This window comes from Alosa sapidissima, chromosome 1, assembly GCF_018492685.1.
Source record: "Alosa sapidissima isolate fAloSap1 chromosome 1, fAloSap1.pri, whole genome shotgun sequence".
NCBI classification, from domain to species: domain Eukaryota; kingdom Metazoa; phylum Chordata; class Actinopteri; order Clupeiformes; family Clupeidae; genus Alosa; species Alosa sapidissima.
Window position 1 is genome coordinate 52,499,373 of NC_055957.1, and position 25,474 is coordinate 52,524,846.

The 25,474-nt window shown below is 42.0% G+C and overlaps 1 protein-coding gene across 1 annotated transcript; it reads left to right on the plus strand.

The window, feature by feature from the left end:
* Window positions 1-1,418: 1,418 nt before the first annotated feature.
* c1h10orf67 (chromosome 1 C10orf67 homolog) lies at window positions 1,419-24,596 on the plus strand. The gene is made up of 15 exons (XM_042072149.1): window positions 1,419-1,602; window positions 1,744-1,870; window positions 4,891-5,034; window positions 5,116-5,190; window positions 5,347-5,499; window positions 9,623-9,791; window positions 10,868-10,926; window positions 11,078-11,143; window positions 15,495-15,560; window positions 18,630-18,868; window positions 19,982-20,047; window positions 20,190-20,277; window positions 21,022-21,093; window positions 21,171-21,270; window positions 24,453-24,596. Exons 1-15 carry the CDS (start codon window positions 1,538-1,540, stop codon window positions 24,560-24,562), a joined length of 1,599 nt encoding a protein of 532 aa, XP_041928083.1. The 5' UTR covers window positions 1,419-1,537; the 3' UTR covers window positions 24,563-24,596.
* The last annotated feature ends 878 nt before the right edge of the window (window positions 24,597-25,474 follow it).

Here is a 25,474-nt window from a genome sequence, read left to right on the forward strand (position 1 = left end):
CAACTGACCAGACCATCCATTCCAAAACCAAGACAAGAGGAAGACATGTGAGAGTGGGAGAGCTCTCTGAACTGTATTGGCATAGCTAAAATAAATAGTTTAATTAACTAAGGGGTTTCCTGTTGGTATTTATGATTTTTTATAAGCTGGAGGTGGGAGCATTCAAATAGATCGTCAGTGACCGTTGAACCAGCAGAGACCCCATACCCCCACCCATCTCTTTTAGACAGGTCCCCATTGATGGGAGGGGTATTGATCCTTCCATTCCATTTCAAAAACCAGACATTGTTGTGTTTATCTGTGAAAAAAGAAACATGACAGCTACAGTCAAAACAAAAACACAAATGCAGGCAGGAAAATGAAAGCACCAACTTATTTTTTTGGAGGTCTACTAGCAGTTTTTTAGTTGACTAATTAAAGAGCCATATTGCCTTGCCCTCAGGGCAGACTCGTACAGTACAAGCAACGCTGTCTGAGCGGGGGAGGGGACATACCTAGGGTCTGCTGTTGTGACTAACAATGTCTGAGGCTATCAGCAGGAGTATATTTCAGATTTAGGGATTAGGTGGAGACTATATAGTCTCAGTGCGATTTAAAGAGAAAATAGCCTGCAGGCTTATTAGTCCTATTAGTCTGTTTTACTGTTTTCACTTAGTAAAGGAGACTCATCAGTGGCATCAAAAGACAGAGTGATTTAGGAAACCTCTTTCAAGGATAAACTATTAGCCTAATTGTTCAGACTATGTAACCTACACCAGAACCTAGGAAACTTAGATTTTTTTTTTTTTACTTTCCCCCTCCCCTTTCCAAATAGCTTGATGCTCTGTGCATCCACAAATGCAGAATCAACATTTCACATACAGAAATGCATAATTTACAAATTACATTCTAATACATTTTTAAAGTAGGCCAAGCCTATAGCCAATCTGTCTCCTATAGCTAGTCCACCACCATTTCCTGTTTTAGGCTACTGACTTAATGTTATGTCCTACTCGATCTTCTGCCTGATTCATGTAGGCATGATCATTGTTGTTGTTGATCAGGCCCACCACCACTGTCATCTGCAGATTTGATGATAGATAGATTGATGAGTCATGAGTGTAGATGTCACATAGCAGGGGTCTCAAAACGCAGTCTTGGGGACACTTGTCTTGATAGTTATCGTGTCAGATGTAGGCCTAAGAATTAGGCTATCCTACCCTAATTGAACACGTTAATAACAATAAACATAAACACAGCGACACTGTGAGGAAAATTAATTAGTAGTTATTTAAAAGGTCAGAGTCATTCATTAGCCTAGTCGCCTTTTGAAGATGTCAAAAACATAATCATGCCACTCTCTTAGACAGGCCACTCATCACCAACAACCAGCCAGTACGTCCTCACTGCTGCATAGAGTTGCTATAGCAACAGTTCGCCACAATCCTCAGACAGGTTGAATTCTACTGCAGTATCGATAGTAGGCTATGAGTTTCTCTCGTTTGCTTTTGACAACCTGGTAGCCTAATACTATTAATAGCCTAACAACATCACAAAAATGTATAGCAACAATTACTTCGAGGACGATGATTCCATTTTCAACGAAATTGAAGACATTTTAAAGTAATTTCACAACAGTCGAAATCACTGACAGTTCACGTTAACATTACGCTAATCTCGTGTAGCAATGGCTTTGTTTTTTGTTTTTTATTTGTCATCTAGAAAAACATAGCTCTGATCTTACTTCTTTTTTAACTGTTACAGTGATGGCAAAAGTTTAGAAGATCAGCTAAGAGTAGGTCGGTATAAGAGAGATATGTCTGTCCAAACGAATGCTTCTGAACTACTGCCTCTTGCAACGCTTAGAGAACAAAATGCAAGCCTTCGAACGGTAAGTCATCGTCTTTCTGAAAATAGTGCTGTGTCACGGTGATAAACAAGACAAAACTCTGTTAGCCTATTCTACATCAGTCGTAGGCTAGCTTCTACCCTTGCCCGTTTAGGCCGTTTGCCGCTAGGCCTAGGTTATGCAATGCATGCATTCATGTGAGACACCCACACTTTGTCGGGCGCTTGTTAACTTACTGTAATAGTCCAGGCAAAGTAGGCAAACTCATTTTGGAGACAAAAATAGAACTAATTGTAAAATATTTTTTTCAGCATAGGCTAGATCATTTCTATGAGGTGTGCAGAACAACATAGCCTACTAAAAGTCCTAATAAATCCTAGTTGAGGAAATATGTTTAATTCTCATCAATCCAAGATGTGCCATAAGGCCAGACAACAATACACCCCTATGGGACTATTTCCCCCCATTTATTATGCAAAAGAGCTATACTCTATAGGGTAGCCTACCCAAAATATACCCGCATAGGCTTAATTTTTACCTTTACTCCTACCACAATAAAACTTTACACTATTAAAGTCTACATGAAAAGTAAAACATTTTGTATTAGAAGTTTGTTTGAAAATTAGTTTGTTTGAAGCCTATGGGCTTATTTTTTCCTTTACTCCTATCACAATCAAACCTCACACCCAATTTTGCTGCTCTTATTTCTTCATTGTATGTGCCTTCTTATTTACTTTTTATTGTTTACTTGAATGTTATGTTTGTCTGTGGACTTAATTGGTAAAATATGTCTTGTCTCCACCGTGGGATAGTGAGAAACGTAATTTCGATCTCTTTGTATGTCTTGGCATGTGAAGAAACTGACAATAAAGCAGACTTTGACTTTGACTTTGACTCACACAGTGAAAGTATACATGAAAGGTAACATTTTTGTATATGAAAGGTAACATTTTTAACAAGTTTCTTGAAAAAAATCTATTTTAAATATGCAAATGAGCTTAAGGCATAATTGACTCATGGCCAAGAAGCCATAAAGTCACAAGTAGAAAAAACAGGGACCAAATAACTAACACATTCTTGTCCATTCAGTAAGTTAAGTCACTTGCCACACTTACCACCTGGGTCACTTGCCACAAAAAGACTTATATTGACCTTAAGAATTGATTGCACAATCTTGCCTCCAGTTGCTTTCTAAATTCTTCTTTTTTATTATTATTTGCAAACAAGCCTTAATACCTAATTACTTATTATTACTTAATACCTAATTAATTACCTAAATACTTACCTAATGACATTCCCCCACAGATAGCATCAGAAGAAAGTCAGAATAGCCATCTTAGTCATTACAAACTCACACTTGCCTGATTTATCAGATGAATATGACCCAGAGGGGAAGAACTCAGCAAAGAACAAACCAGGAACTGAGGGGTGCCAGCACCAAGAGCCACAGTGAAGGGCTCCAGGCTGGATTTTTTAAAAAGAAAAACATAGAAAAAAAAAACACTTTAAAAAGAGAGAGAAAAAAAAAACTCCCCTGTTGTTGCTATCTTGTCATGATGGGGAGCCTTGTGTGCCTCTGTGACCCTGAAGACTATACTGGCGGGGGTTATACCCCTGGCAGGTACTACCAAGCCAGGCAGTTTTCAGGTTAGAGGCCAGTCTAAAAGCAGCATTGCCATCACCCATTGGCAGTAGGATTACTGGATGAAGATTGGGCCTATGTATTTGTCATACATATGGTGCTTTTGCCTATGCAAATTAGGACATATTCAATAAGTGTGGAGCCATGTGCATATTCAAATTCATTTAAAAAGAAACTTGTGATACGAAAACATTTACTTTTCATATACATTTGTAAAGTGTTATTGTGGTAAGAGTGAAGGAACAATTAAGCCTATTTGGGTGTATTTTGGGCATATTCGATTAGTGTATAGCTCATTTGCATATTAAAATTAATTTTCAAAGAAACTTGTAATACAACATTTTTTACTTTTCATGGGTACTTTCATTGTGTAAGCTTAAAGTTTACTTTTGATAGGAGTAAAGGGAAAAAATAGCCCCATTGGGGGTGTATTGTTGCCTGGCCTTCTTGGCGCACATCTCGGATTGATGAGAATTTAACATTTCCTCAACTAGGATTTCTTAGGACTTTTAGTATGTTGTTCTGGACACCTCATAGAAATGATCTAAGCTGCAAAACAATGCAATAGTTCTGCAATACAGAACTCTGGATTTCCAGGGTAATTGTATTCTATAACACGACAAAAAAAGCATCCACTTCTGTGTAGCATCAATGAACTCAACTCCAAATCCCAGAGCTCTTTGCGAACAAATCTGCTTTCTCAATCCAGAATTGTGTGCATCATAAAACATGAATGCCCTTTGCCAAGCACCTACCTGTACACTAGCCTGCTTGTGGTTGTTTTTAGAGGTGGTACCAGGTGTTAATACTAAAGGCCAAGATTTTCTGGCCTGTGTTACAAAACTGTCTACCTCATGCACCAGTGCTATAAAAAGGTTAATGGCAAGCCTACTTGCTCCGTATGCATTTAGTCAAATACATTAGTGCTCAGTTTCAAAGAATTTGGAACATTGAATTTAATAACCTATTGATAATACCATGAGTTTCTTTCAAGCTTCCAAAAATAATGTGATAGATGGTGTCAGAGATGTCACATTTCTAAATGTTTTCTTGTCAATTCATTCCTGCTGCACTTATTTCCAGCTATTAGTTCAGATTTCCTCCTACTATTGACCTCATAGGCCATCTCTCTCGCTGCCTGGAAGCCTGCTGAGAGGCCATAAGGTGGCTTTGTGGCAGCAAAAAGGGTTCCTGACTCCTCCGTCCTGTCTTAACAAATTGATTAGCTGGCTTGTATCCATGCTGGCTGCTCTGTCTATACTTTTAGGAAATTATCTCCAGTATATATGCACCAGTATAGGAAGGTTGGATTGCCAATGGATTTTGCATCAGGAGATGGGTCCATGATGAATGAATTACTGCAGAGGAGTACCTTACGTTTCTAATGCTAAGATATCTCTCCACTCTTTGTACATGTGAGGATATGGAATTACTGAGGAAAGACGTGGCAGTAAAAATGAAATGCATTGAGGCCAAATTTCATACTCAGATACAAAGGGAAGCTATCGATTTATATGTATCAATTCAGAAGAAGGCCAGAGGTGTGGAGGACATGCACAAAGAGGTAAAATAACTTTTTTTTTAAAATACTTCAAACACATCAATATTTATAGCTTTACCATATAACTTCATCTTGATTTTGCAGAAAGTAGCAATGCTTCAAAAAAGTTATCAACACCAGCTTGTTGATGCCATAAACGTAATAAATGGCGACTATAAGGTAAAGTACAAAAAACATAATGTTTGGCATTTAAGCTAATTGATTAAATGACAAAGAATTGGTGTTAAAATATGAAAGAATTAAACATGCCTGTGTCATTCCAATGTACTGATATGTCATAGCCAATGATTTTAACTTTCTGCTCTTTTACATCAGAAACGGCAAATGCGAACAGGAAATTCAGTCCCGGGTGATCCAAATGATAAACGGATAGCGGAGGGGCTTTTGGCCAAAATTGAAGAGAAGAACTTGGAGATACTCACTTTAACTGAACAAGTGAAGGAATATGAGGAAAGGCTTAATAGCAAGGTACTGTATTTAAGAAGTTGGAAGGCCCGGGTGGCAATATTGTTAAAAGATGACCAATGTTTTGAGGTGTAATGGTAGAGAAGAATGAGGCAGTATTTTCCTGTTCTCTCCAAAGCATTTACAATTACTTATTGTATCTTACAGATGATGTTTATTAGTCTATCTATAAGAACAACTACCACAGTGCTTTAAGGTATTCATTACAATCCAGTACCCAAAAAAGTTGGGGCGCTATGTAGAATCTAAAAAAAAAGACTGAAAATCGGCAAAAAATGTAAAGCTATATTTAGTTGCAAAAGAACATAGACGGCATATCAAATGTTGAAGCTGAGGAAGTTTACTATTTCATGAAAAAATACATGCTCATTTTTTGACTGATGCCAGCAACATGTCTAAAAAGTCGGGACGGGGCACCAAAAGACTGGGAGGATAATTTCACCACTGATTTTGTTAATTGCAACATGATTTGGTATTAAAAGAGCATTCCAGAGAGGCATAGTCTCTCAGAAGCAAAGATGTAGATATTCATCACTATGTGAAACTGTGTGCAACAATTAAAGAATGATGCTCCTGAATGTAAAATTGGAAAGATTTTGGTATTTCATCATCCATAGTGTGTAATATCATTCAGATATTCAGAGAATAAATAGAAATCTCTGTATGCAAGGGACAGGGTAAAAAATATTGGATGGCCATGATGTTTGGGGCTTCAGATAGCACAGCATTAACCAGACCGGATTCTGTAATGAAGATCATTGCATGGGCTTGGGAAAACTTTCAATAAGCATTATTTATGTACTCAGTTTAATGCCCCTTCCACGAATAAAACTCTGCACTGCAAAGAAGGAACCATATTTAAACATGATGCTGAAATGCTGCCATCTTATCTGGGCTAGAGCTTAGGTGATTGTGCTCTGGTGATTGCACATCTGAGAAGGCAAAATTAATGCTGAAGGTTGTGAAGCAACATATGTATGGAAGAATATTAGACTCAAAATTTTTGTACGTGTGTATCACGTTTAGTACCTGTGGAATATATTTGTAAGTGAAGGACATATGAGTAATACTTAAAATCGTTCATGTTATTTTTTTGTTAAAAAAATTAGTTTTACAGTTACAAATCTTGATGAACACACACAATACAAGACACTTCTCATCCCTAAGGTGGTGCAAAAGTCTGTGCACTTGCAGAAAAGATTTGTAACTGTAGGACAACTTTTTGTGTGTAGAATATTGATTTGTAATTGTAGAATATGTTTGTAATGGTAAAATATTTTTAACTGTAGGATGATTTGTAGCTGTAAAACCGATCTGTACCTGTAGAATAGATTTGTAAGTGTAGGGCATATTTGTAATTTTGACAATTACTTGTACAGATCATTTTTACAGTTACAAATAATTTCTACAGTTTCAAAACGTGATACACACGTACAAAACTTTTGAGTCTAATATTCTTCCATACATATGCTGCCATCCAAATCACTAGCTTACAAACTTCATTCTGCACATATTCTACAACTGTGTCAACTGCATGGCCGGCCTGCAACTGTCACATTTGGACGAACAACGAAGAAGACCCTGGACTGTTGAAATCCTGGGCAAAAACAGGACAGCATTTCATTTTCAAAACCCCAGCAACTGGTCTCTTCAGTCAGTTCCCAAATGTTTTAGAGCTTGTTGTTAAAAGAAGATGTGATGCAGTACAGTGGTAAACAGGCCCCTTTCTCAGCTTTTTTGAAAACGTGTTGCTGCCATCAGATTCAAAATGAACATATATTTTCCCAAAAAATAATATAAATGTCTGTTTCAACAACTGATATGTTGTCTTTGCACTATTCTCAATCAAATATAGGGGTTAGATGATGATCAAAGAATTTTTTACATAAAGCTAATGTGCTGAGGTTGAGCCCTAGACAGCCTGGCTGAACGTAACCTCTGACTACCCGCACATTAGCCCATATTCAGTCTGATATTTGTTTAAAATGGGGTTGTTGGAGGCTCATTTACAGATCTGAATGACAGCCGCCATTATTAAAAAAAACGTTCAGTTCTTTCAGACCAATCAGCCTCTCACCCTTTTCGTTTAGGGGTTGGGTGGTTGAACATTAGCATTAATGAACTCTGAGATGTCAAAAGGTGAGATGTTATGCTATTGTGGCCTCTTTAATATGCTTTAGCAGCAACCCCCGGCCCCCATCTCTCTCTTTCTCTCTTTCCCAGTCTTTCTTTTCTCTTGAACCCCCCCCCCCCCCCCCTCCTCCCTCTTGGTCTCCATGTGGCTCTTTACCTCTTATCCTGAGGGCAAGTCATCTCTCCGGCTGCCTGTTCAAACACTGGTCAGCCCACAGAGTGTGCGTCTATGCGCAGATGGCGGGGGAAAGTTGAGCACAAAAAAGCTGCCACTCACCCTGTAACAGATGAGTGTGGCTGAGCCTAGGCAGGTCTTTGTTGATTGTGCTAATGAGAGTAGGCCTGCGCACAGGAGAGACGCATGGATAATCACCTGTAGTTCTACACCCTTGGCAGATGGTGGAGCCAGAGGTATAGAATGTGAGAGGGGCCTGGACACAGTGCAGTGTGTGTGTGTGTGTGTGTGTGTGTGTGTGTGTGTGTGTGTGTGTGTGGCAGCAGGGTGGAGGGGGTTGTATCTCGAGTACAGGATGAGCGTTTTGGTGTGTGGCCAGTTCAAAACTGGTCATCATGGGTGTACTGTCGCTGTAGAGTTGGGTGGAGGAAGGAGCAGCGGGAGGATGAGAGGAAGTGCGAGACAGTACGCAGTGAGGTGGAAGAGGAGGGGAGATGGGGCAGGGATTGTTTGTCTGTGCGTTCAGTGTGGTGTGGTGGTACTGTATACTGGGGACCATGAGGTGAGGGGTCTGTAAGGGTCGTCTGTCCTCAGATGCCCACTCCAGTTGGGCTAAAGCTGGATGAGGTGGAGGTGGGGTGGGAGTCGGGTGGGGGTTTCCTCTGGTGCATGACTGTAAGCTGTAAACAACTGAATGGCAAGGCCAAAGACATTCTGGAGACATTCATATTGTTTGTGTAAAGACGCTACTGGTTTATATTTCTTTTTCAATTCTGAGTTCTTGTCTTTGGGGTTGTTGGCTCAAGAGCAGCAATGCTACAAGAAAGAAAAAGAACTTTGCATATTCCAGAATGAAAAAGAAAAAAAATCAAAACAAAAAATTAAAAAGTTGGATTTCTTTATTTCATGGTCAGTCCTGCATGCAAAGTACTGTCTGCATTCATTATGAAAAGAAAAGAAAAGAACAAGCAACAAGTAAAAGACCCACACAGACACACACAGACACGCACACACACAAACCAAAAAAAAAAATCTTGAAAGCTTTGAAAGCTTTTGAACGCCTGCACAGATTTAAAGTGTGACAGGCATGCAAAAGCCCCCTTAATGTCCAGGGCATGAATGGTGGCTGCGGCACAAAGTGGAGGGCCCGGCGGCGTGGCTATCACAGGGACCTGATGGGTTCCATGCGGCTCCCAGTCGGCCGACTTCTGTGGGCTGACATGTGATGTGATCCTGGTGACACTGGCAGCTCTGCCACCGAGGGAAGCGCACAAAGGCAGCGCACCCCCCCTCCCCCCCCGAAACCCGCCTCACTGCCAACCCCCTGGTGCTGCGGCCCGCAAACTCCCTCCCCCTTCCTCCTCCCCAACCCCGTCCAGTCCTGCTTGGTTACGGCCTGTGCTCGCTAGCGAGAAAGCAGTGGGCCAGACCGTGGGTGGAGAGGCCCCAGCTGCCTGTGTGGACTTCCAGAATAAATTGACCTGAATGACAGGGGCACACAAACAGTATGATATGCATTATCCCTGTCAATAAAAATGTCCCCATGAATTATGGTCTTTGTATATAATGTACGGCCTTCTTTTTCTCCGGGCCAAAAGAAAAGGGTGAAAAAAGACTCCTTTGGGCCAGAGTTGGCCTTTTTGTCCCCACTCTTTTTATTATTCAGTGGGGAAATGGTAGGAGGCAGAAAGTTGTACGATAGCTTTGTCTTGGGATAGTGCTCATATTTGCCACGCAGCTTGAGCAGCGTGCCTTTTGTTCTGGCGGGTTAAAGAAATGGTGAAGAAAAGTTGAAAAGGGAGTTGTGTAATTTTTCAGAGCGATGCAGAGGTGGCCGATGGCGCTGAAAGAGAGTGGCTGGCGGAGGAGAACACAAGGCTGGAAGATGAGAATGAAAGGCTGAAAGATGACATTTACTCTCTGCACATAGACCTGGAGCTGCTCCGAGATGAGCTCGAAGTCAAAGAAAACTACATTGAAGATTTAGGTATATCCGATCTGTTATTACAGTTATGGGCATTTACACAAAATATGTTTAAACTACTATTTGTATCACTTTATCACTAATTTTTGGTACTAACTATTTTACTAATTATTTCAACATTAATTATCATTAATGTTCTCAACTTACATTTATGTTATAAAGCAGTTTTTGACTTTGAACTTTATCACTGTCTTTTTGTATTACAATGATTAGACATAATATTCTGATCACAGGAAAGATTTTGCTGAAATATAATCCTCTCTTTGGCTCCATGGGGCAGTTCAGAGTGAGGCCGCAGCACTGTTTGGCAACACTTGTTGGGCTACTCTAGCGTGTGGGAGTCCTCAAGAACTAAGCAAACACTAGACAGGTGTATTTTAAAGGGTCACGGCTTTATCTCCTCTGAATGTTTGATGTTCATTCACAGCTTATGTAACTTAGGTAACCACGAAACTGGGATTTGTTCCATGAGATATCATGATTCTGATCTAGCTCTATTCGAGTCCTCTTAATGTATGTAATTCTGAGATTAATTTATGATTAACTAGCCCAGCTAGGGGTCTGGGCTTTATCCGAGACAGACAAATGAGGCCATGTTGTATTCTGTGCTGATTGGAAATTAAGTATAGTACACCAGGACTGCGCATTGTCTGTCTGAATAGAACATCCCACTCTTTGATATGACTTGCATTGTAAACCCTCAAAAAGCCACCTGCTAAAAGGTTTTATATTGGCTGTGACAAAGGCTTTCGGGCTCTTGTGTCTTTTATTTTTTAAATAAGTGAGGTGCAAGCACACACTTGGCCCTTGAACTTAGTGGTCAGTGGTTCGTGGGTTTGGGCTCAGGGAGTGGTGGGTGGGCAATGTGATTGTGCTGGAGGCTGGAGAGCCAGGTCAGTGCCCAGTCAGGACCTCCGGCCACTCCAGTCCCTAGCCCGCCACGAGGCCTCAGAAGGGTCACGTTAAAGCGCTTGGATGTCACGTCGAGATGCTCGCCAGGGTCCTCTCCTCCTCCACTGGTGCTCTTTCTACCCTGAGTGGCACTTGTGTCTTCCTGACCCTTTCTGACTTTGTCACAGCCAACAATTTAAAGCAGCTGACCATAAAAGCAGAGGAAGAAAGGAAGAATCTTCAAAAGGCAAGGCGTGACGCAATCTCTCCCTACAGCACCACATATCCACACCATCCACTCTGATAGCCCTGTTTATGTGTCATGAACCCCGCCAATGAAGCCAATCTGATTTTATGTCAATGATAATGTGCTGACACACATCTGCATGTTATTGTAGGTGACCCTGGAAAACAGTCAGTTGAAAGTACAGCTGGAAATGGAGAGGGAGGCTGGGAAGAAAAAGGTAAGGTTATAGCTGAGCCCACTTAAACACTTCTCTGTGCAATTTTCAGTACACAGGCTATATGAAACCCAGTGGACAGACTGCCCGTGAGAGAGTCCTGTGACTGTAGTGGCTTGTGCTCATGATGAACCCAAGACTGACCAGTCTATGTCCTCACGGTCACTCCAGATTATATGCCTTAATATCTGTTTGGTTAGCATACTGCAAAACTTTCTCAAATCATAAACTGGCTCTTGAAATGAGAGTGCTTAAATGTGAAATGGTGATGCCTGGGTTGGTGTGCTGTCAGTGGAGAGCCATGTGCAGCCATATTATTTCTTCTCATTTTTATTCCCCTGATTGCCCCAGAGCAATAAGAATGGTGTTATATGTTACCTTTTAAATACCCCCCACCACCACCACCACCACCACACACACACACACACACACACAGGCCTTCCCGTAAGAGTGGTGTTTACACATCTAAACATGGAAGCATGTGCCAGGTTGAGCAGTGAGTGAGAGCATGCCAGCAGAGTGCACTGCAGGGTCTGTGCAGTGGGAAAGAGCAACTGGTAGGTGCAGGCTGAGGTGCTTAATAGCTTTATGGTGGGTTGTCAGGGCATTAACAGCCACTGCTCTACTGTATAAGTTAATGACTGATATGCTTGGAGGTGTCGGGGAGCATTTGGTAAATGGGCCCAGAGGGGTGTTCCTTCATTGGCGTTTTATTTGCTGTCTTTAATAGCGTGTAAACAGAATGTATGAATTTAGGTGTGTGTGTGTTGGGGGGGGGGGGGGGGGGGGTGGTTAGAGACAACACAGCGTGGTGCTAGGAATGGACTCGTGCCAGAAGTCAAACAGAAGACGTTGAGTTTGGTGTGTCGTGTGTTTGCGGCTCCCGGCTTGAGATTTTAAATTAACATGGCTTCTCCAGATTTCTGTGTCCATCAGCTGCTTTTAAATGTGGGATGTGACAAGCATGAAACTAATAAGCTGCTGAATTGGCTTAAAAACTGGTTAACCCCCAAAAAGTACTTGTGTTGAATTGTCAGATGAACTCTCTGTGGAACAATGTGTGTGACGTTCTCAACGTCTAATAAACTGAATTTACAAAGGGGGGGAAAAAGAAGCAAAAAGGAAAATGAGAACAGCACTGTGGACAGAGTGAAAGAGACTGTCACTGCCTCTAAGCACTCCATCATTCAGTCTGACCATACAGAACCCACAAGGTTAAAAGTCCTCTCTCGGCCTTGCAGGGGTGCTTGGAGGCTAGCAGCAAGGGTCCTCTTCTACTGCCTCCACTCCCCTCCTTAATGAAGTGCACATATTAAATTACGCTCTTTTGCTGGAAAAAAAGTCCCCTTTCACTTTCACACATGTCTGATTAACGTCACTTGTCGCTGGTGTGGGGCTTCAGCCATTCTCTCACCCAGGTCTATTTATTGGTAGTTAAAGAGTTAAACGAACCACACACTGATGAGTTAACGTTGCGCCAAAAGCTGGCCACTGTCAAGTTTTTCTCGCCATATATTATGGCATCCGTGGAACAAATGTCAGTGATAAAAAAAAAAAAAAGTATTTATTCTCTGACAATGTTCTATTCTATTCTTGAATTCTTCCATTCTTGAATTTCCCCTTGGGGATCAATAAAGTATCTATCTATCTATCTATCTATCTGATTGTGGCTGATTGTACATTTTAAAGGCATTATGGGGAGTAATTGTGAAAAGGCTAGCTCAGACAAAACAGCTGTGTAGGTAAGAGATCAAAAGGGCTCTTCTTCTGGTACTCCAGTGTGCTCCTCTCTGTCTGGGAGCACCATGAGGAGGGTGGTTAATGGTCCCTAAGCAGATGGTGGCCCAACACCTTGTATAGGCCCGGGGCCTGAAAACAGCTAATAAAGACCCTCTCAATGTCATTTCAATCACCGGTGAAAAGGATTATCCATATTTAGTGTAGCAGTTAAAAAAGCGGCCTACTCTTTTCACCTCATATGCTTTTGTTAAGTGGTACCCTTTTGTCCCTGTGATTGACAAACTCAATGAGTTCTATCGTCAGGGCCGAGTATAAAAATGTAAAAAAGGGTGGGGGGAAAATGAAGGGGGAAAAAACTGTTTCCATATTATTTAGTGACATTGATCAGTAGGGCGTAAAATGGGCTTCCATAGCCTGGAGGGACTTCCAGTGAGAGGAAGGGAGGTAAGGCCAGTGGGCCTTGTGAAGCTCAGCTGGGCATAAGCTTGGCTACTGTGAGAGGACCATGACCGCTGCTCTCCCGACACCATGCTAACTCACATCACATCACCATCGCCATATTTACCATATCAGACCCAAGCAGCAAGCTATGGCATGCTGTTCATGAAGTGTCTAAAGTATCTGTTGCTTGATACTAGTCTATTGTTTAATTATAGATATTGAAAATAAATAAAGCAAGCCCTCAACAGTTTCGTTTATTTTTTAATTGCCTCACAAACGTTTTGGGCTGACACCCTTCTTCAGTGTGAAAAATGGCAATTTCACCCTTGACCCCAAGTAGGTGTGATTAAATAAACTAGATAATCACCTTTAACCCCCACAGGTACCCAGCGCTTTCCAACAGGGGGAGACCCCGTTTCAATGTACAAAAACATAGAATAATTAAACTGCAGTTTGCAACAAAAAACAAAAGACAACAGATAAGACAACAAACAACAACAGCATAAATACGTGAAAAATATGAACAACCTATGCTAAAGTCCTGCACATTCCAAACATTACCATATACCACATATTACAAAAAACATATTACAAAAAACAAGACAATATAATTCCCTCATTCATCCCTTTGGGGATGAGAGTGTCCAGGGAGTGTATCCAATAAGCCTCCCTCTGAAGTAGTCGATTCTCTCTATCCCCACCTCTGCGAGGCATTTCCACAACCTCAATCCCCATGTAATTTAACTCATTGGTACTATGGTTAACCAGGTTAAAATGTCTAGCCACTGTATGGAACATTTATGTTCACATATTCTAGTTTTTAGCAACTGTTTTGTTTCCCCACATAATACAAGTTGCAAGGACACTTAAGAAGGTAAACCACATACTTGGTGTTGTATGTAATTCTACCTCTCATTGCAATCTTTTTTCCTGTGTTGGGGTGCGAAAATGTGTTCCCCTTAATCATAGCATAACAGTGTACGCAGTTATGACATGGGAAATTGCCACTGAGGATCTGTGACAAAAAATGTGTGGGCCTAGTGGCGGGCAAATCAGATTTAACTAAAAAATCCCGTAAGTTGGATGTCCTCTTATAGAAGTGTCTGGGTGGGCAAGTAAAAGCGTTGGAGATGTGTGGATCTGTCTTCAATATGTGCCAGTGTTTATTGACTATGCGTTTTACTGATGGTGACTATATGTGGAAACCATGGCTAACCCCTGATCAGAAATGTGGACTTAGATGTAAGCAGCTCAGATCGATGAATCTGGCGCACCTTTCCCAAATGTTGGTTAAGTAAATTATCACCATACCCCCTATCTCTGGATCCATCGCACAGGACTTTGGCATGGGACTCAAACCTATCGTCAGAGTCGCATATCCGCTTCACTTTAGTCAACTGGCTATAAGGGAGGCTTCTCTTTAAAGCAGGTGAATGATAACTGCTGAAATGTAAAAAAGTGTTCCTGTCTGTCTCTTTCTTAAATAGCTCGGTATGCAAGACTGTACCCACTTTTTTAAGAACATCCAAAAAGGAAATGCGTTTGAAACTAAATTCTAGTGTGAATTTGATCGAATCCATTTTCGAGTTGAGATATTCATGGAACTTGTTTAAATCATCAGTACTGCCACTCCAAATGAAAAATAAATCGTCAAAGTACCTCCAATATGTCTTAAGGAACTTAGAGTAACTTAGAGTTAATTATAGATATACCATGAGTGTCAGTGTGTGGGATTAATACTGGTTCCAAAATCATCAGTAGTAATAAAAGGCTGGAAAGGATGTGAGTGAGGAGTGTGTGTGAAGTGACTGACGTAGGCAGGTGTTATAACACACACATGGAGCTACTCCTGCTGTCCTTCTTTAGGCCAGTGCGGTGCATCTCTGTGTCCACCCACACATCCCTGTCATCTCTAGACTGAGACCCAGAGGGTCTGATGGACTGTGGAACACATCCACAGTGTCCATTAAGCAGCCTGGCGCTGTCCATGTCCATGAGGGTCCATTCATTGTCCTGTTATTTACAGATGAACTTCACCAGCACATTTACTTGACCTTGTATGTAATAGAAACAGACTCAAGACACATTGAGAGTCTAACTTCTGTATTCAATTATTTTTGAGTGAAACATGTAATGGAGTGACTGTTAATCTGAATTTGTAATGTCCTTACAGTTAGACCAACTAAAGAAGGCTATGGAGAAAGAGATCAACACTATTGAGACCAGGCGTAATGAAGAGGTAAGTGTTTGAAGCTGTGCTGTCTCACTAGGCCAGACACATCTAGAGACACTTCCGTGAAATTGGACAGTAGTCGGAGCCTACAAGGCTGGCTGTTTTTATTACCTGCCCACAATTTGACAGAATCACCACTCACCTTTGCCAGTTCCTTTTTTTCTGTTCACTACTTTCAACTGCACATTTGCAAGACATCCCCTTAGCTCAGAGTCCCTCTGAATCACTAGTTACTCTTACTCACACTTGGACCAGACTCCCCCGCGGTCATCCTTAGACATATGTAGCAACGTCTGTCTGGGTCAGCGAGACTAGAATCTGAATGTCCAGTCAGTAGCTGGCTGTAATGAGGTGTGTTGAGGAGTCTGGCTATCTTCTCTCAGGATGTTTGAAGGCCCTGGCCTCTGAGCTGAAGGTTAGTCAATAGGCCAAGCGCAGACACCCAGTGCCAGGAAAACAAAGATAGGGCTATGAGCCGCTCTGGCCACAGGTGTCTGTGATCTATTGATTTTAGCCGGTAGAGTTAAAATGCAACTTATTTCTCCAGTCTGTCAACACTGGGCCACTTACACTTCCTCCCTCCTGAGGCTCCCTTTTCTTCTCCATTTATTTCTATCCAAAACTAATTTTGGACATTATTGTGCCTGCTAGCCACATTCCATTGAGTTTGATGGTGAAAGAGTAGCGCTGGTTAATGATTTCGGAGATTTCAGAAAGATCAGAATGAAAGAGAAAGAAGAGAGAGAAACACTATATGATTACAATGCTCTTTCACTCAGCAAAAGTTGTATATATATACACACACACACACAGACAAACAAATGGAGGTACAGGAGGTTAAGTTCACCATACATTATAAATACCATTAATAATATATTCAAATTATTGGAAAGACTGGTACCATAAAAATATGCCTTGTAAAGGAAAATCATTCATTGCTATTCATTGCTATTCATGTTCATTTTATTTTGGATACAGTTTTCATAGAACAGTTATTCATTTTTAATTGACCTGAAGTACTTTTCAAATTGGAGCAGGGGTAAACCTTGGGTCCATGAAGGCTAATGTGAGTTCTCTGGAGCTACAGGGTCCAGTCTGCAGGACACACTCTTCCTGAGCTAATGACATGAAAATGTAATACTAGCCGTTTTGTTTCCCATGCTAATGGGAGTCTCTCTCTGCCTCTAATTAGACCAAATTCATTACGTTGGCCCATTTAGCAGCACACCTCATCCTGAGTGCAGTCACCACTGTTCCCCACCTCATTCTTCGGCCCATTCATGCCTTGTCAAGGAAAAGTGTGGGAAGGGCTGAAGAGGGAGGATGCAGGAGTGTGTGTGTGTGTGTGTGTGTGTGTGTGTGTGTGTGTGTGTGTGTGTGTGTGTGTGTGTGTGTGTGTGATTGTCTCAATGTGTGTGGGGGGGGGTTAGGGTGGGTGGCTAGCAGAGGGCCAGACAATGGCTCTGTCAACACGGTGACCACATAGAGACGGTCACTGGGGCGGACGGCGCAGCGGCAGGCATGCAGGCCCCCCGAGAATGTGGCCTGCAGCTGACACAACACGGTGGCCGCCTGGAGTGGGTGGGCTGAGAGAGGGGCCTTGAAAGGCTCCGCACAATGGGCCCAGTTTAAAGTCCACTTCAGGCCGGACAGCCAGCTCCGTGCTGCGGCCTGCCCATTATGAGGGAGTGTGTGTGTGCAGAGCTCTTATCTGTCTCGAGCCACCGTGCCTACTGGCCCCCTCGCCCCGTCGCCCCGTCGCCCGTGCAGCTCTAGTGGGCACGTGCCTGGCGGCTCCCAGGCCAGATATGTGCTGTGTGTGCTCAGCACACTGCCCAGGGGAGTGCTCGCTAGCCACAGATCTGTGGATGTGCAGTTTGTGTGTAGAGGTGTAGAGAAGGATCAGTTTGGCCTTTTCAGTCAGTTACTGATTTGTTGAGTTGTTAGTTTTGTCCAGCAGTACAGTACAAGTGGTTGTATTGTATCTCTCAGAAACCAAATTGGATGTAGGGAAATATTTAATGGCGGGGAAATATTTAATGATTTACATTAAAATTTTATTTAGACCTGCCTTATTGTCATAAAAGTGAGTTCTCCATCTGGAATTGTTATTTCAAGCTCCATAAAGCAAAATTAAACTTAATTGACACATAACATTCTTATTGTGTTGACTTCCCTGTTGTCAATGTTTAGAGTCATGCTAAACATAGCTGCTACAACCACTTATGTTTGGATCTATTGTTGTGTTCAGTTGAGCGTAGCTTGTTTCTATGACCATATTAGTCTGATTGAGATGTAGCCACATTGGAGGCTGCAGTCAACACAGCAGCCTTTATGTAAACATATACTGCTGCATGTCTTATTGTCACAGGGAAACACCTACGCCTACACCCCCTTTATTTTATTCACACAAAAGCCTTTTGAATGGCGAAGCAAGGCTGAGAGAAAACAAAAAACCCAAGACTGACCACCTTTTTTGCACTGGCCTATGCCGGACAAACAAAACACATTGAGCACTCATGCCATCTAAGAGAATACCCTCAAAGACTCTTTAACTGGATGTGAGAACCACCCCCCTCTTTTTCTTTTCTTTTCGTTCCTCTGCTTTTTAATATAAGGAAAAACAGGTCCAGTTTGACCCGTGTTGCCCTGGCCTTCACACTTGTGTGAACATGCGCACTAAATCAGACGACACGACTGACCACAAAGATGGGTCATGCAGGCCATGAATGGACAGGCCACATGAGTGGACATTTGGCTCTGGCCACAAAACACTCTTTTGTCTAAAGTGACTTCTTTAATGAACATGCAATATAGCCCCAAAATACACATCAAAGCCCAAGAAGACTTTTGAATATTGAAAGCAGTTGTCTTTGCTCAACTTACTACATTGAAAAAAGAAGGGCATATAGCAAGAGAGTAACATCAGGCTACTTATCAGAGCAGTGGTCAGTCAACATTGTACAAGTACATACAAAGACACAGAGTCACTCCTCAATTTGAAAACAAACAAATTCTTTATTGTGTTTCAATTTCTGTATCAAATTCTTCACAGTTCTTTCTTTTTGGGTGCAGGCCCTCGCAGCAAAGAATATGATCGAGCAGCATCGGCAGGAGAAGAGGGAGATGGACAAGCAGCAGGAGGCTCAGAACTCCCAGAGGGCCGCAGAGAGAGCCGCTGCCGCTGCCGCTGCCGCTGCCGCTGCCGCAGCACTGGCCAGTAAGGTGAAGGACGCCAAGGAAGACAAGGAGCTCAGCTGCAAGCTGGGGAAACTGGAAGAGATCATTGCAGAGCAAAAGGCAGAAATCCAACGGTACAATGTCACATAGAGTACGCAATGTGTTGTGATCAGGGTGCGATTTGTAGGGGGGGATGGTGAGGATTTCCCCCCCTCTGGTTTTCCTATCCCTACCTCTGCTAAATTATTTTTATCGTCGGGGGGGACAACATTTATCCCCCTCTGCCCCTCATATTGATTAATTCTACTTCATATAAGTAAAGCGCTGCAACGTGAGAACAGTCTAGTAGGCTAGCCTACATAATAATCTGACATCAGAAACGCACCGTCACCGTCAGCACTGATGCTGCTGACAGTGCCTGCGTGATAACTTAATTTGGCCTTGATCGTGCAGGACATTTCAGAATGTCGAGTGTGTAATCCATCATAAATGGCTAGGTTCAATGGAAAAGTTAGCTGGACAAATGAAAGAAAACGAGAAGGATTCAGTGAAGCATAATAATGTTTTAGAACCTTCAAAATGAGAAAACTGATGCAACTGAGATGGAGGACAACTGCACGTAGAGTAGAACGTAGGCCTATTGTCCGAAGCAACTTACATTAAATGAGGAGATATTTGCTGAATGTCACAAAAAGTGTTACAGAAATTGCTTGGCATCGCTTATTCAATGGCTCTCTACCGAAACACCTGTAGTTTGCGGAGGACGAACGAGAAAGCACTCGTTTGATAAATCAGCCAGTAGTAGACAAATAACTTTTAGAAATAATCTGTACTGCAAAAACGAATGTTGGTGGGTATTTAAACTATCTAGCGGGTGTTTTAACAGCTGCAAGAAATAGAAGCTTCATGGTCTTTATGTTCTGGTTCGTAAATTATTTTCATAAAACTTCAAGTTGCCCTATAACTTTACTCTCCAAACTCTTCACTGCACTGTAGGCAATTAACTGACAGTATGATATGATGGTTACAAACTTATTCAAAATCATCCCCCCCTCTGATTTTTACACAAATCGCACCCTGGTTGTGATGATGATGTATCTGTTGAAGCAGCTACCACAGGACATGTTTCTTGCATTACGAACAAATGTCTGAGCTGCTCATATGATGTATTTCACCAGGAAAAAAGAAGGTGTTTTAATGGCCAGTTTTTTAATGCTAACTATGCTCTTTTTTCTCTTTCTCCACAGGTACAAGAAAGAACTACGTATTACCACTCGAGCATGGGAGAAGAGATTTGAAATTCTAAGGAAAAAGTATTGTTATTCTTCTACAGATAATTGGGTTTTGATTTGTTATGGTGTCTCAACTGTGATTACACCCAGATTGAGATCATGTTAGATATATACACAATAGACAGTACAATGTGTGCAATGTGTGCAATGTCATGTTGTCCAGTTTTCACGCCATCAAGGATGAGATGTTCTTGCGGAATAACTTGCAGAGGCAAGCAGCTGCCCTACACTACGCCTCTGTTAGCTATACGGTATGTTGAGACTAGTGACATGTTGTTACTTACATGGAACTCATTAAAAATGTTGTTTTTTAATGGGGAGAGTGTGTGTGTGTGTGTAAGGCAGAGAGAAAGAGAGCGAGAGCAAAATGTGTCTGTGTGTGTGTGTGTGTCTGTCTGTCTGTCTGTCTGTGTGTGTGTGTGTGTGTGTGTGTAAGGGAGAGAGAGAGAGACAAAGAGAGTGTATGTGTGTGTGTGTGTGTGTGTGTGTGTGTGTGTGTGTGTGAGAGGGAGAGGGAGAGGGGGAGAGAGAGAGAGATGTGTGTGTGTGTGTAAGAGAGAGGGGGGGGGCAACACAAATCCGATTTTAACAGGTGCACTCCCAATTAGGCCTCTCATCTCTGGCCTCATCTAGTGAGGCCCGATGAATATGCATAAGTGTTGCCGCGTCTTGTTTGGTTTTGTGTTGTGTAAATGGGCACGTACAGCCAGTGGTATTCAGAAGAAAACAAGCTGAAAATGTGTTTTCAGAAGGCACATTGGTGTCAAGATCCGGTGTAACTAATACCATCTCTGCTGTGCAAAGTCTTTAATACACAGCACCCTTGAAGCCAGGAGGCATGTGTTACTGGGGCCAAGACAGCTTGTGAAAATGAAACCTTCAATAAATGTTCCTCACTGACATTATTAATGCTTGAAGACATGTTGATGCATAAATGTGTTTTTATTAAGAGCAGCCCATTTTTGTTGTTGTTGTCATTGTTTTCTTTCCTCTAGCTGGACGTGCCAGGGAAGAACTCTGCTGACCAACCTGGCAAACAGCATGGCTTTACTGCAGGGACTCCTCTGGTGGGTATTAAAAACCTTCCACTGATATTCACACAGGGACCTGAATTGCATAGATAGTTTGTTGTCTCCTGTTTCAGCCCCACATAGGTGCTGGGACACAGAGGACCGACCATACGTCGGGGACCGTGGTGAGCAGTTGCGTGAGTGACCGAGACACACTCTCCTGCATTGACCATGGTAGGACCATAACCAGCACCCACCCCATCTATTAAAAACATGATGCTTTGTCTTGGTAGTGAACCAATGTTCACTTTGTGTTGATTATACAGTGTGTTGCTTTTTACTCAGGTTTATATTATTGTACATAAAGCAGAATAAAAAATGTACAACTATAAATATAATTGTAAGCATTGTGGTCACTGTTGAGGAACATGCACATTCATTTACATATTAGAAATTAAAAAAGGCAACTTTACATATCAGTAGATGGGCAATTCCATGTTGTATTCCATATTTCCAACATTGTATGATGTGAATGATAACATTAATCTTTTTGCATTTTTTCTCATATACATTCTTCAGCCAAAAATAGCAAATGCTCAAATATCATGTAATCATTCACATCATACCATACCATCACATTTTATTGGTGTTATGGATGTTACAAAAAACATAATTTTCCATGGAATTGCCCAGATACATTTGGTTCTTAGATACGACACATTTGGGAATGTTTTTAACATATAGTACATATTAGAATACAACTTGGGTGAGAGAGAGAGTAAGTGATAGAGAGAGAGGATAAGAAAGAGGGGATAAGAAAGTCAGGGAGAGAGAGAGAGAGAGAGAGAGAGAGTCGTCCTGGCTAAGCTCTTTTTAATCTCTATTTGTGCACTATTGACTTTTTGATAATTAGGCTTTTGGCTAATGAGCTTAGCTGACATGACTGCGGTAGATAACGGAGCGACTTATCTCTCTTCATCAATATGGAAGCTCTCAGACAGAGCTATCCGATGTACAGAAGCCAACAAATTAATCTGCTAGATTACACTGCCGTCCCAAGCAAAGGTTTGAGGCAATCCAATAATGAAAAACAATAGATGTGTGTCATTCGCTCTCTGGCAATGTCAACCCCTGTTGTTATCTTGAGGATTTGGTCTGTTTGCCACTGGAAGTTCATTTCTGCTGAAGGGCCCTTACCGCTTGATGACTCGAGAGAAATTTTAGGGACATGCATGTATTGTCACAGCTACAACTGTGAGATACATTTATGTTTTCATTGCCAGCCATTGTTATGGTTAGCAGTAGAGTTAGCAAAAGAAACTCCTTAGATTCCTTACATTTCCTGTGTGCAACTTTTTTGTGGTTGGTAAACCTTGTGCTGCCCACTGCTTTGCAATAACAAATGTTACACCCTAGACCAGGGATTCCCAAAATGTGCTACGTGTACCACTGGTGGTACGCGAGCTTCCACTAGGGGGTATGCGAGATGAAAAGTTCAATGTCGCAAAGGTGTTAAAAATAATATTTTTAAAATCTCAAGCCTATGTTCTCTTTGTTCTTTGCATTGAACACTTTCTTCATCAGAATTGAAGATTTCCCATGTCTTGTTGGGTGATGTTCCAATTAACTGGTTTGTTTGACCATAAGTCTACCCGTAGTAACGGGGTTAATTCTGAAAGACGATTTATCAACCAGCGGTGGCTGAACAGTTGTGTGTACAGACAGGTTTGATTGAGGAGCTCAGTTTGGAGGCCGATAGTTCTGTGAGAGGTGTTCAGAGGGCCCCAATAGATTAGAGCCAGTCAACATGGCTGACAGGCAGCGTGCGGGAGGGTGAAAGGGTTGAAAAGCCACTGGTCTTCAGCCAGGAGGGCCTGGGCAGTGACCTCTGCTGTAGCTAGCCAGCCCCCACCACTGAAGCCTGGGAATTCGGCCCATAGATCACCATTGACACCCCATAATTGAGACGCAGGAGATAAGGCACCAGCCGGCTGTGAGTCGTGACACTTGGAAAGAGTCAGCAAACACTGTGGTCACACTGCAGATTATGTTTGTTCAACGGGTCACCCAACCTGAGGTGGCCCGGCCATTTTGGCCGCTGTCGAGCACGTTCAACCTCATGCTCGATTTGCTCAGGTTGACTCGCTGAAGTCCGGCTGTCAGAGGGTCTTTAGGGACGTAAACTCATAGGCTGAAGGATGTGGGTCAGTGCTCATGGTCATTATCTAAAGTAAAAACTTGAAGAGTAAGAATTTGAAGTTCTCTTTTGAAAATTCTTGTCTATGCATATTTCTCTTTGTTGAAGAAAAAAAATACAACTATGCCTTTGAAGTGCTATTTGACATGTAACTGCTATTTTAAACTTTGTGAATATTTTTACTATCTTGTTTATAAACAGCAATTAATAGAGTGAAGAGGTTCCCTGATATGAGACACAAGCATAGTCAAATTTGGGTTTGTTTCTGTGCATGAATACGTCTGGCCCATATGCTACGCGACAGAGCAATGTGAATGAGCCATTGATAGACCCAGTCCCCCCACATTAAAGTCTATAACAATCTTCATTCATGGTAACTTATCAGGCCCAATTAATCAACCTCCTCAAAGGCAATTCTGATGTGTTCAAGCAACCTGAAAGCCCTAGGTCACCCCTAGGGCACTTCAGATCCTCTTTCTCTCCCTGGCTCTTTCTCTCACTTTCCCTGTTGATTTTTCTCTCTCACTCTTTTACTCTTCTAGAACTTCTCGTTTTGTTCAGCCGTGGGCAATACTTAGTTTCATTCCTTAAGTATTGTAGTATGCTTTTTTTTCATTAACAAAAAAAGCTGCATGAAAACAAGAAAACAAAGTTTTCAGAGGTCATAATGAGCTTTTTTTTTCATCGTCCCCTGACAGCCACAAAGCTCTCTAGGTGATAAAAGGCCTGCTAGTCAGTCCTAAAAGAGCATGTGTTGTGGGCTGTGTTGTGAAGGGCATTGTTGTGGCCATTCCTCTGAAGCTGAAAGGGGGCAACCACTGGTTTGATTCGGTTACACGGTTTGGTTAAGCGGCCCCTCCCACCATCTTGGGCTGTATGGAGGGTCTGTGACCTGTTTAGAATTGGCCAGGGAAATGTCATGTTGCCCCTCCTATGGGCAGTACCCACATTCATTTGATTGGTGCGAAAAAATGACTTGGGATGGTTGAAACCACCTCTGAATTACAACACACAGAGCCAAGAGACAAGCAGACACGTAATGTAAAGATGCATGCTGCAGAGTTGAGTGGGTGTGAGGCCATGAGAAATGGTTTCGGTCCTAACTTTCTGGATCGTTTTGACAAAATCATTCAACTTTATATCAAATGTGTTTATGGCAAATATTCATTGGTCATAATGAATTCATTGGTCATATTCATTGGTATGATTTCATTTTCAGAATTCCAGTCCCAGAAAGAGGATGAGGAGGAAGAAGACTTTGGTGGTGATCTTCCTCTTCCCCTGCCACCCCCTCCAAACAGGCAAATCCCTGCTTTCACTGAGAGTTGACCTATTAAACAGATGCAACATATCACACACAAAATGTTTGCAATTTTGGTGTGTGATTGTGTGACTTTGTATGTATGCTCAGATATTGGTAATGCTCCTATCAAAAAAACAATATTACACATTAAGTGAAATAGAGAAATTAAATTGCATGTCAACTGTCTGCCAAACCAATGCTACTCTATGCAGATAAATATAATTTACCAAAAGAATAGCTTTTTCCTCTGTAAAGGAACTTTCTGAATGGGGAAAAAGAAGCAGTCTCCAATGTACAAAACCCCTTCTTAATATACGCTTCATTGAGTAAAGTGACAACAAAAAGTATGGCGGCAACTGACTCCAGTAGACCCTATTCTCAATGAGTTCAATGGAGTGCAGCGTGAAGGCCTGAATGCAGCTTGAGTGGAAGAGACATGACTAACAGTATGCCATTCTGAGCGCGCTGGTGTTGGGTACTCCTGGAATGTCCTTTAGCTTTCTCTCTGGAATGCAGGCCATTGCAAATGGTCTCAATGGGCACGTCCATACAATAAGCAGTGTGGATGTCTGTGCTATTTCAGCCTGAATGTAACCGAGAAAGGAGGAAGAAAGTGAGAAAGCACAAAATAGAAATGCTTTGTCATCTCCAGAGTGTCATCTCCAGCTGCCTTGTGGTTCACATTATCGGACTATAGTCTCTGTGTTTCATTCTACTCTGTGTTAATGAATAATTGTATATCTTATGATTATTACTTCTGTCAAACCTGCTCAGATGTGTGCCATTGCAGTCTCTGATCTCCTCTCCTCTGCCATGAGTCAGAGTCGGGTTTCATTTTCTAGTCTGCCACTTGCAGCTCATTAGCTCATCAGCTCTCCCCGAGTAAGCGCTATTCACATCAGACCCTATGACCCGCACCGACAAGCCTAGAATCAATT